General features: G+C 47.8%; 1 protein-coding gene across 3 annotated transcripts in view; it reads left to right on the top strand.

Annotated features, from left to right (window-relative positions):
* The first annotated feature begins 1,298 nt into the window (after nucleotides 1-1,298).
* The window catches only part of IFNAR2 (interferon alpha and beta receptor subunit 2), a 30,747-nt gene continuing 20,380 nt past the window's right edge, over nucleotides 1,299-11,665 (top strand). The window contains exons 1-3 of one of the 3 annotated variants that reach the window (XM_019800037.2): nucleotides 1,299-1,394; nucleotides 7,063-7,151; nucleotides 11,350-11,434. In XM_019800037.2, coding sequence (XP_019655596.1) covers nucleotides 11,380-11,434 — 55 coding nt within the window. In that variant the 5' untranslated portion in view covers nucleotides 1,299-1,394; nucleotides 7,063-7,151; nucleotides 11,350-11,379. Of the gene's footprint in view, nucleotides 1,395-1,475; nucleotides 1,615-7,062; nucleotides 7,152-11,349; nucleotides 11,435-11,665 lie in introns of those variants that run through there. The other 2 variants (XM_034656130.1, XM_034656136.1) reach the window with 2 other exon arrangements.

The raw sequence follows: 11,665 nt of genomic DNA, 5'->3' as shown, positions 1-11,665 counted from the left end.
CCCTGTGACCTCCCTTCACTGATGGATCTAAGGAGAGATTTTCAGTTGGTTTAGATTTTCTCTTGTGAGACATGGAGTAACAATTTCGAAGCTCCTTCCACCGTGGAACAGACTGTTTCTTTTTTAAAATCTTTCCCCTCATCATATAAGTAAAACTATTTACATAGAGATTTGGGAAGTAAAAAGAAGAAAATAAAAAATCACCTCTAATAGCCCAGACTGCAATTTAATCATTGTTATCATTTTGCTATATTTCTATTTGTGTATTTCTATTTGCATATATATTTATATTCATAGTTTTATTTATTTATGTAAAAGGGTGCATACAGTGCATGGAGTTTTGTATTGGCTTTCCGCCATGGTCAGGGACTATTTCTGCAGCTTCTCTAAAACTGCTGGGGAAAATATTTTCAGCATTGAACGTCTTTGATGAGGACCCGAACTGGGTGATGAATTCCCTTCAGATCTTCTGGGGCTGCTGAGAATCCTGCCCCTCTTGCAGACAGGAAGCCATCCTCTTAGGATCCTCTCTGTGCCTATTGTAGAGAGGGGGATGGGCAAATATTAGTTGACCGGATGGATGAAAATGTCCCCTTTTCCAGCTACAAAAAGTATGAAACATCCTCCTCCCCTTTTTCTCAGAGGCCAGAAAGCTGACAGTGAGATTGAACACTTAATGAGCATAATTTAGGGAGCTAGTGTATTTCTTTTTCTTCTCTTTCAAAAGGATTTTTAACATTTCCATATTAGTAGCCTTAATGTTTAAAATACACAGACATTTTGGAAATTGACAGAATATAAAGAACACATAACAAAATAACGAGGGCCTATCTATCTTCCTTCTGTACCTACCCTGAACACATTGATCAGTGGGGAAATAGGAACACGGAGGGAAGACCCACAGATAAGGAGGAGGGAAGTGAATTGACAGCACTTGCAAAGGCCTGCTGGAACCTGGAACTAGAACAAGCCTGTACAATTCAATGGTGGCTATTTTTATCCCTGTTGTATTGATTGGAGAATTAGGATCAGAGTGCTTTGCAGAACTCGTAAGTGGGGGAGCCAGGAGAGAACCCATTCGCTTATTCATTCATTCATTCAGTGCATTTTTGCTGAGTTCATGAAAGGTACTGGGCGTTTTTCCGAACGCCACACGCTGTTCTAGCCCCTGAGGATCCCACAGTAAACAAAAAGCTCAAACCCCAGGTCCCGTCCCCTAGGGAGCTCCCGAGGGGAGGGTGCGGGGGGGAGTGGTAAGAGCCGACCAGCTAAACGTCAGGAGAGGAACTAGTCGGTGCTCCGCCCCCCGCCCGCGCCCCGGGTTTCCACCAGCAGCCGGAGGTGGGCGCTCAGAGCGCGCACCCGCGTCGGAGGCTCGAGCCACCAGGCAGGGAGTAAGTCCCGCGAATCGACCCCGGTGTCCTCCCCAGCGGAGTCCGCGGTCCGCCCCCCGGCCCTCGGCCCGCTCCGCCCGCCCGCGCCCGCCGCCACAGCAGCCAGGGCCGCCTGCAGCGCACATCCAGACCGGGGGCGCCGGAGGCGGAGGGGCGGGGGCGCAGGCGGAGGCCCAGAGGCTGGCACCCCTGCGGGGAGCGGCGAGCCGACCCAGCCGAGGTAAAGGGGCGGGCGGGGTCGGGGATGGGGACCGCTGGTGCGCCTGATCTCTCGGCAAACGCCGCCTCCCCGCAGCCGCTTCCCGGAATCCCCTGCAGATTCCGGGCCTCCCGGGGACTCCGCCTCCGCCCGCGCGGCTCCCGGCCCGCGGGGGCCCCCCTGCCCCCCCTGCCCTCCACACTCTCTCCGCACCCCCGCCGCCGCCGGGCTGATTGGCCCCGGCGTCCGCTGCTGTACCTCCCCGTTCCCCCCCCCCCGCCCCGTGCTCCGCTCCTCGCCGCCCCCGGGAGCCTTCTGTCTTTGGCACCCCGTCCTGCGCCCCCTGTTCCCACGAAGGATGCCCGGCACACCCTGGCACTGGCGGCTGCGAGATAGGAGCCGTTGGGAAGTGTGAGGGTCATATGCCTCAAGATCCACTCGGCCTTGCAAAACTGGGTTACGCGCTGGGGCCTCGGGGTCGGGGTGCGCGGCGCGCCCTCCAAGAGAACTCCCGGAATTCACCAGCCTTTGTGGCCTTGCGGAGAGGGTCACCGAGGGACGACGGGGCCTGGGGTGTCCGGCGTCCTTCCAGACCCTTCGGTTGGAAGCTGGGGGGAGGGGAGGGCGGAGAGACAGAGAGCGGCCCAGCTCCCGGGCTGGGGCATGGGGACAACCGGGTGCCCGTGGATGCTGGAATTTCCACCGGGAGAAACAACCAGTTCAAAGCAGTTACCAGTTCCATCCGTCAACAGAGTTAGGTGATTAGCGGCAGTTTTATTGAGCAACTCTAGGAATCCCTGCTCATTTTTTTTCTTTTTATTTATTTATTTATTCATTCATTTATTCATTTACTTTTAAGATTTTATTTATCCATTTGACAGAGAGAGAGAGAGAACACAGGCAGGGGGAGCGGCAGACAGAGGGAAGGGGAGAAGCAGGCTCCCCAGGGAACAGGGAGCTGGGTTCCGGCTCGATCCCGGGAATCTGGGGATCATGACCTGAGCGGGAGGCAGACGCTGAGGCACCCAGGCGCCCCTCATTTTTTTCTTTTAATATTTGTTTGATTCCCTTGCTTTTGTTTGGGAAGAGGTCTAGAAGCTGGAGTAACAGGCCAGAAGGGTCAGATCTGAGCCAGATCGAGCAGGGAGGGGCAGAGGCTGGCTCAGGGACCCTGGAGTCGGTCCCCGCTCCCCAGGCGTCCTACTAAGTGAGCCTGGGGACCAAGATACTCAGGCCATCCCCTGTCCCACACCTTGGCAAGGTTTCTAAGTACCTTCCCCTCCTCTCACTTGCTGTGCCGTTTTGGGGAACAAAGGGGTGGAAGCAGGCCAGCAGGAATTCTGCACTAAAGAAAACACCTTCTAAACTCTTCTAGCAGGATGGGCTTCGTTGATAAGTTTTGACCTATTTGTTCCAGGAAAGGGCTTGGACTTTTAAGTTCTGCAGTTCACAAGCTGGCTTGCCATTTTAAAAACATCAAAAATCTGAGTGGCTCTTTTATTCTTACCCAGATTTCCTCTAAACTTCCTCAAGTATTTATTTAAAAGTTAAAGAAATCTCCCTGAATTTTGGTTCCTGTGATTTGACAAATGGTAATTTGTCTAATAACAAATTAGAGGGACGCTTGTGTGGCTGCGTAGGTTAAGGTCTACCTTCGGCTCAGGTCATGATCCAAGCGTCCCGGGATCCAGTCCCACATCAGGCTCCCTGCTCAGAGGGGAGCCTGCTTCTCCCTCTCCCTCTGCCTGCCGCTCCCCCTGCTTGTGCTCTCTCTCTCTTTCTGACAAATAAATAAAATCTTAAAAAAAAAAAAATTAGAACCACAACCCCAGAGACAGCCTTAGAAGTGAAACTTTTATTAAAATATGTATTTCATCCCTCCCACTTGCACACAGAGCCGGATTAACTCATTTTCCTGTTTTATTTATAAACCTTCAAACTATTGAAGAATCGATGGCATTTATTTTCTTTGATTATCAGTCATCATATGTCACCAAAACTAAAATGCCACTAAGTATAAGATGCACTTTTATTTTACGTAACCAAGTAAGAAAAACTCACATTCTGATTGCAGAGATGTTCGTATGTAAGAAAGAAATGTGCGTTTATAATCTGTGAAATGTAATCTGAGCAGAAACAGGGCCTGACAGTATTTTCCCTGAGGACGTTTCCTTCCTTCTGAGAGTGAAACTGGTTGGTATGCAATTTGAGAAGAATAGAGGAAAACGAGTTAGTTGAGAGAGCTGGTGGGCTGAAGTTAAGAGTCCTGAGAAGTTGAGAGAAGAGGAAAAAGAGAGATAAGGAGTAATTGAGAGCCACTGAACATTCTCTCTGGAGCGGGCAGGAAAAGGAGGACACTTAGTTTCCCCATAACCCCGGGTACATGGGGGAGAGGATCTTAAGCATTGTTCTTGTTCTTGTTGTTTTAATTCTGAGGGTTGTTTGGTTTTGTTTTTTTTTTTTAATATAGTTAAAATGTGGGGCACTTGGGTGGCTCTGTGGGTCAAGCATCTAACTCTTGGTTTCAGCTCAGGTCCTGATCTCAGGGTTGTGGGATCGAGCCCTGCGTGGGGCTCTGAGCTCAGCACAGAGTCTGCTTGGGATTCTCTCCCTCTTCCTCTTCCTCGGCCCCTCCCTGCCTCTCTCTCTAATAAATAAATAAAATATTTAGGGGCGCCTGGGTGGCACAGCGGTTAAGCGTCTGCCTTCGGCTCAGGGCGTGATCCCGGCGTTCTGGGTTCGAGCCCCACATCAGGCTCTTCTGCTAGGAGCCTGCTTCTTCCTCTCCCACTCCCCCTGCTTGTGTTCCCTCTCTCGCTGCTGTCTCTATCTCTGTCAAATAAATTAAATAAGTAAATAAATAAATAAATAAATAAATAAAATATTTAAATATATTTAAAGGTTGAGTGTACCCAACCACCAGAAACTATACTGGTGAGTTCAACAATCTTTAAAAGGCTTCCTAATAGGGGCGCCTGGGTGGCACAGCGGTTAAGCGTCTGCCTTCAGCTCAGGGCATGATCCCGGCGTTGTGGGATCGAGCCCCACATCAGGCTCTTCTGCTATGAGCCTGCTTCTTCCTCTCCCAACTCCCCCTGCTTGTGTTCCCTCTCTCGCTGCTGTCTCTATCTCTGTCGAATAAATAAATAAAATCTTTAAAAAAAAAAAAAGGCTTCCTAATAAACAGGAAAGAAGAAAACAAGGCCTTGGCATACTTGACTCTCTCCTTCTCTGACAGAAGGACAGTGGTCAGAGGCCGTGAGATGGGGAAAGTCAGTGGGGTGAGTGGGAGCGGGAAAGCCAGTGCCAGAATCCAGAGAACCAGCCAGAGGCCCAGTGGTTGACCCTCCCTCACCACTCCACCAGAGGCAGAGAACAAAATCTTCCAGGAGAAAGCAGGGCCCAGGTATCCTGACATCTATCTCTCCCTTGACTGAGCTCCCCCCACACCAGAGCCAGTCCTTCGGGCTTGAGAAACTGCCCAGTCTTTACAGAACAAACTGCAATCAGGTATGGAAGTTAAGGAGGCAAGGAGGTTAAGATTTCACTGCACTGTATCACAGTAACAGGTGACAGAAGCATCCAAGTACCAGCAAGGTGACCGGAAGTGGTGGGGGAGGGGTGGTAAGGAAGGGCAAAAACGATGTAGTTTGCAAGGAGTCTTACTAAAAAATAAAATAAAAGAATTTAAAAATAAAATAAAATAAATAATATTGCTCCTGGGTTAGGAGCAAATTTCTTCCAATAGCCGTATATCCTACAACTTGATAAAAACATGAATTCAGTAGAATAAACTCAAAGACGAGAATATTTTAAATTGGGGTGGAACGGGAGATCGCAGACTTAAGGGGATAAATTGAGCACCATGGAAACATAATCACAGAAGTAAGAAGTAAGAATAGGTACTGCTGAAAGTAAAAGCATTTTTAATGGAGGAAAGGCTTGATTCAAGCCAGTGAACACAAATGAATAGAAGAAAGATCAAGTGAATTAAGGAGAATCTGATGTGGAAGATAAAGCATGACCAAGCGTTAGGATAATTGGGATCCCTGATGTACAGAAACCAACAAATGGGACAGAAAATGCACGTAATAGTAAGAGAAAAGACATTTTCTTGAAATGAAGGAAAAAATTGTCTGTAGGCCAAAAGAATATTTTCTAGGAAATTGCCACCTTCTGGGAAATTTTCCTATGGGAATGCTCAGCACCAAGGTACCTAAAGCATTTTAAAATTTTTAGAAGAAAAGAATTAATTAGGAATCCAAGAAGAAAAAGTTCACAAAAGAGGGGCAAACAAAATCAAGCTGGCCTCAGACTCTCTCGAGAGCTAAATGCCAGAGTATTGGGGTGCTGAGAAGTGTTCTAAATGGAGGACACTGTCCCCAGGAGGGTGTTTTATCCAGCTAAGTTGTCATTCAAGGTAAAAGTCAATTGGCAGGCCTTCTCAAGTATGAAAGAGCCAAGGGAATTCAAGACCCAAAGAGCCTTCTTTGGGGAAAAACTGCTGGATTAGAAAAACCCAGCAAATTAACGAATTATGAGATAAATTAAAATAAAGAACCCAAGCATAGAGAACTCATGCTCAAAAGGAGTGCTGGTGAGTTATTTTTCTAAATGTAGAATTAATACCAGACAGCTTTGGAAATTGTAGGTAGAATAAAATGTGATTGTTGTATTGATCTAGACACGAAAAACAGTAAAGCAAAAAAAAGAAATAAGGAGGTAGGGAGGAAGATGGGAGGAAAAGGAGAGTAGTAAAGTTCTCATCTTTGAAAGCATGGATCAATAAATATGGTTTAATAGTAAAACGTGCTATGAACATATAATCCCCCAACTTCCTAATGTCTTCTGTAACCTTTTTTTTTTTTTTTAACATTAGTGGGCTATTTTAGGAAGTTATTCTTTTCCTAAAGAGAAAAATAATTCAGATTGCAATAATCCCTTCAGTCTTTCCTTCAGGTTTTTTTTTGTTCCAAGTATAATTAAAGTTAGACAGAAATGGGATGTGTGTACGTGTATGTGTGCACGTGGACACGCATGCATAGAAAGATCTCTGGGATTATGTTCACCTAATGTTAGTGATGGAAATATCTGGATGCTGGAATTTGCACTTTTACACATTCTTAATTTTTTTAATGAGCTCCCAAAAGACGTGCTGCAGAAACAAGAAAGACATTTGAAACGTCAACCAGAAACAAACATGTCATGATGTTAGCAATGGTTGATGCTGGGCGGTAGAAATAAGGATACTTGTTACTTTCTTCTTTCTACTTTTTTGTATTTTTTTCCTCATTTCCAGGGGGAAAAAAAGATTACGTAATTGCATTTGTGTAGTATGTCTGAATGCAGTCCATTCATTACTCATTGACGGCCAATGCTGTGCCAGGCATCAGGCCAGATGGAAGGAAAGACCCTTATGTTCTCCACCAGGAGACTGAGGGCTGTCTGTCTGTCTCTCTGTCTGTTTAGGAGGAGTTGGAATTCAGGGAAGAATCACTTTACCCCATAGGGTCCACTTGAGCCGGGCCCTGAAAATCAACGGTGTTGACGGTTCAGAGGTAAGGTTTGGAGGCATGGAGCGGAGAGTCAGAGCTGGTTGAGAGCTGCCTGAGCTGGGGGCCTGTGCGGGGCAGTGACTCCTGGGAAAATTGAGAAGGCTGAGGTCAGCCTTGAATTCAGCCCAAGGCGCTTGATGCCTTATTAGGTGACAGTGAGCTACAGACCACGGGGCGCCCGGAGCAAAATAGAAATGCAGGACCCACGTGTTTACAGAGCAAGAAGTACCACTGAAGGCCCTAAACTATAAAGCTTTTTCTTTTCTTGCATTGTCTCTGTCTCTCAGCTTGTCACTTTCATATTTACTGTTTAATGCCGTAGTGAGTAAAAAAAAAAATAATTCACCTTATTAGCAGGACTTTTCCCCTTTCTATAGTGCAAAGCCAGATCTAAGAGCATCTCGTTCATATGGGGAATCACTGAATTACACAGTTGGGTAGCTTGAACTAGCCAAGAGAAGCAAACGCAGGCCAGACTCAGGAAGGAGGAGAGAGGTCCCCCCAGGCACACGGCCCCAGAAGCATTCCCTCATGCCCAGGGTTACCGTCAGGGCCAGTGCAGCTCCCGGCAGGTGCCCGATGCCACTCCACCCCTTGCAACTCTGGGCACACGTGCTCTGGGCCCTGAAGGATGCTGGGATTCCCCCTCCTGCTAGCCACCCTGCACCCCAGTCTGGGGCGGGCTCTGGGGAAGTCCAGCCCTGAATCCCTCCTTCCCAAGGACCTGCGTTCTCAACCCACCACATACTAGTAACGTCCAAAGGTCTTTAAACCTCTGCTGTTGGACATGCTGGGCACCTGGATCGAGGTGGCCTAGATGGTCACCCCAGCAGTCCAGCTGGCTGCCTCCCTAGGTGAGGCAAGTTACTGCCAGCCTGGGGGAGGGGCAGCTGCCACTCTGTCGGGCCCCCAACCTGTCTTCTAACGCACCTGGAGGGCATCAGGGCAACACGGGACTCTCTGGGGATGTGACCCAGCTGCCACTGACACAAGAGTACATCAGCAGTCCCCAGGGTAGAGAGAGAGGCCAGGCAGGGCCTGGAACCCCATCCCGCAGGGGAAGGGGGGCAAGACCAAGTGTGAACTGAGGCTACCAGCTCACCGTGTGTCCCGCCGTCCCATCAGACGTCACTAACAAAACACAAGTTCAAATATAAAAATATTAAATGTTTCAGGACAGCCATGGGACAGCAGTAAAGCAAGTGTGAATCCCTTCTGCCTGCGGGACTGGGTGGGGGGGGGAAGAGCGAAGCCGTCCCTGGCTGGCTGCAGAGATGAGAGTCACAATAGCCATGCTTAAGGAAGGCTGATTCCTAGTCAGGGAGAGTTTCCAGGCGCCTCATTAACAATTCCAGGCGGGGTGCTGAGACAGGAAATTAGATTTTCCAAACAACCAGGAATCTAGTTACTAGACATTGGGTTGGAAGTGGGATATGGGTCATCAGAAACAAAGAAGGGAAGGAAACATCCCCTGGACCACAGAGGCTGAGGGACTTACAATTGTGTATTTGTGTGTGTGTCTTGCTGCAGAAGAAAACAAGTGTTCTGTAGAGGCAGAACAAAGGTGAAGAGTACCACCACCGGGAAAGACAATGGGGGGAAGGGCTGCAGGGCAGATGGGCAAGCGCAAGGGAGTGTACCCCCCCCCCCCATATGGCTTTCTACACTCCAGATGCGCCCAGCATCTTAGGGGATGTCCACAACCCTGCAGGCCCTCTGCTGGGAGTCATGGTGGGAGATGACGTCACGCGTCCTAGGATCTCTGCAGACATTCTGAATGGGCACCCCATAGTGGGACAAGCTGTAGGTAGAGGTGCCTGGATATCGCATGGGAGGCGGAGTCTTCAGCAGGGACAGCAGTTTTAACCTAGAATCTCTTGGATTCCTCCAGGAGAGTAGCTTGGGTGGGACCTGTTACCCTGACAGTCAGGAGGACTTTCTTAATGTGTTTCTAGTTCGAACTCAAGTCTGCCGCTTTGTGGTCCTTTCTCAGTTTCCACTTGGGGCTTGATGCTGCTACCTTGTTGGGGGGGACAGAACACCCAGAATCGACAGAGCCCAGTTGCTTGGGTGGAGACAAAATCCCTGAGGCAGAGAAGGAACGAGACCCCCCATTGGGGGGGGGGCTCCATAAAATGCACGAAGAATTTCTCACCTTGGAGTGAGGGACACTTTCGGACTGTGACTCCAAATGCAGATGCCAAGAAAGAAAATAGCTTTAAATTGGAAAACATACAGCTCAGAAACTAATGCATGAAAAAAAAGATTTTTTTTTAAGCCAGCATGAGCAAATCAAAGGGCAAGTTGAAAACAGAGGGGAAAAAGATGTGATTTGTATCATAGACAAAGGGCTAGTCTCACTCATAGTTAGAAAGTTCCTGCAAATAAACCAATAAGAAAAAAAGCTACGACTCCGTAGAAAAATGAGCAAAGATACAAACAGTTAACGAGAAAGGAAATACAAATAACTCTGACATGTATGCAAATGGATACTAACTCAGAATAAGAGAAATATAAATTTGTATTAGTCTGAAGATCGTTTTTTCTTTATGAATTTGGGTTTAAAAAGTCCAAGAGCGGAATGCCTGGATAGCTCAGTCGGTTAGGTGTCTGCCTGCGGCTCAGGTCATGATCCCAGGGTCCTGAGATTGAGCCCCGTGTCGGGCTCCCTACTCAGCAGGGAGCCTGCTTCTCCCTCTCCCTCTGCCCCTCCCCCTGCTCATGCGTGTGCGCTCTCTCTCTCTCTCTCTCAAATAAATAAATCTCAAAAAGAATAAAATAAAATAAAAAGTCCAAGAGCTTGATCTCAGCCTCTGTGAAGAGCCCGTGACAGAAGGAAACATTCTCACACATCAGAGGCCGTTGTGTAAGTCATACAGCCACCAAATTACAAATGTGGAGCCCCTCTGTGTCAGGTGTCTTCCATCTACCCCTCCAGACCCAGCCTCCCCACCTTCACTCCTTGCTTTGCTCTGGGATCCTGTCTTGTATGGGTGCAGGCACCCGCACCCTGGTCCTTTGACTTCTGATTGGGATCAGCCAGTGATGAGCCCCAAGTAAGAGAAGGGAGGAAAGACAATGAGGGGTATTTACCCTCCCATCCCCTGCCACCTCCCTGCACTATCACATTGGGCTCCCACAGGACTTTCTCCTACCAGATTCTAGCACCTCCCTTTGTACCCCAAACCCAGGATGGTAGCAGCCCCACTGTTGTTAGCTCCAGGTACTACCTTCTTCCTTATGCCTACATCCTGCTCACACATTTGTAAATAGTCCCCTGATTAAAGTCTTTCTCAAAATATCCTAATTTGAATCTCTTTTTCCTGCTGAGACCCTGAGTGGGTGACCTTTTGCCTGCAATCCTACTTCTGGAAAGTTTTTCTACGCTTAGACTCGCACATGTGCAGAACAACGCGTGTCCAAGATAATCCATTGCAGAAAAGACTGGAAGCAATTCAGACATCTAATGGGGCCTGATTACCTGAATGGTAGTGTGGCCACAGAGTTGACTGTGCAACTGCTTTTTTAAAAAAAAAAAACAAGGAAATTCTCTTGGGTGCTGATGTAGAAAGATCTCCCAAATATATATCTTCAAGTAGAAAAAGCAGGAGTAGGACAGGAAATGTGTATCCTATCTCTTGTGTTAGAAAAGGGGGAGGAATAACATATTTGGTTTTGCTTGTGCATAAAGATATTCTGACTCACCAAAGAATGAATAAAAGTAGTTTTCTGAAGGAAGCAAGACCCTTTGCTATTTACTTTCATGTGTTTTTTGGAAACAGATAACTCTGTCACCTTTTCCAAAGTTAAATTTAAAACTTCTCCCTGGGGGCTCCTGGGTGGCTGAGTTGGTTAAGCTTCTGCCTTGGACTCAGGTCATGATCCCAGGGTCCTGGGATCGAGCCCTGCATTCGGCTCCCTGCTCAACGGGGAGCCTGCTTCTCCCTCTCCCCCCTGCTGGTGCTGTCTCTCTCTTTCTCTCGCTCAAATAAATAAATAAAATCTTAAAAATAAAAATAAAATAAATAAATTAAACTTCTCCCTGACTAGACAGGGAATTGGGCCCAGGCCCAGGAGGACAGAGGAATCCTGAAGTAGAAATATCCGGGTTCCCTCTCATTGTCCTGTCTTTGTCCATTTTTATTTGTCATTTAATCACATGCTTCAGCATTGGGATCAGCCAACATTGATTTCCTTTCAGATGTGAAAGTAAAGAAAAGACTTCACCAAGATGCTTTGGAGCCAGAATGCTTCCCCGATTAGACCACAGAATCTGTATCTCGTGGGTAAGTGTAAACTTTTGTCGTAGCTCTCGTAGGAGCAAGCCAGCCAAGTCGCCATCAGCCAGAGTCCTGCTGGGGAGTAGCACATGGATGTCCCTGACCAGGGGCCCAGTATCCTCAGCCTGTCCAGTGCCAAGAGCCAAATGGAACGTAGATAGGAAGCCTGCCCTGGAGTCTCCGCCCTACTGTTAATTTTAGGAAAACAAACAAACAAACAAGAATGACTCCGTAATG

Source organism: Ailuropoda melanoleuca, chromosome 1 (assembly GCF_002007445.2).
Source record: "Ailuropoda melanoleuca isolate Jingjing chromosome 1, ASM200744v2, whole genome shotgun sequence".
NCBI lineage: Eukaryota > Metazoa > Chordata > Mammalia > Carnivora > Ursidae > Ailuropoda > Ailuropoda melanoleuca.
The sequence above is the reverse complement of the archived record's forward strand: the minus strand, read 5'-3'. Positions and strand labels throughout refer to the sequence as shown.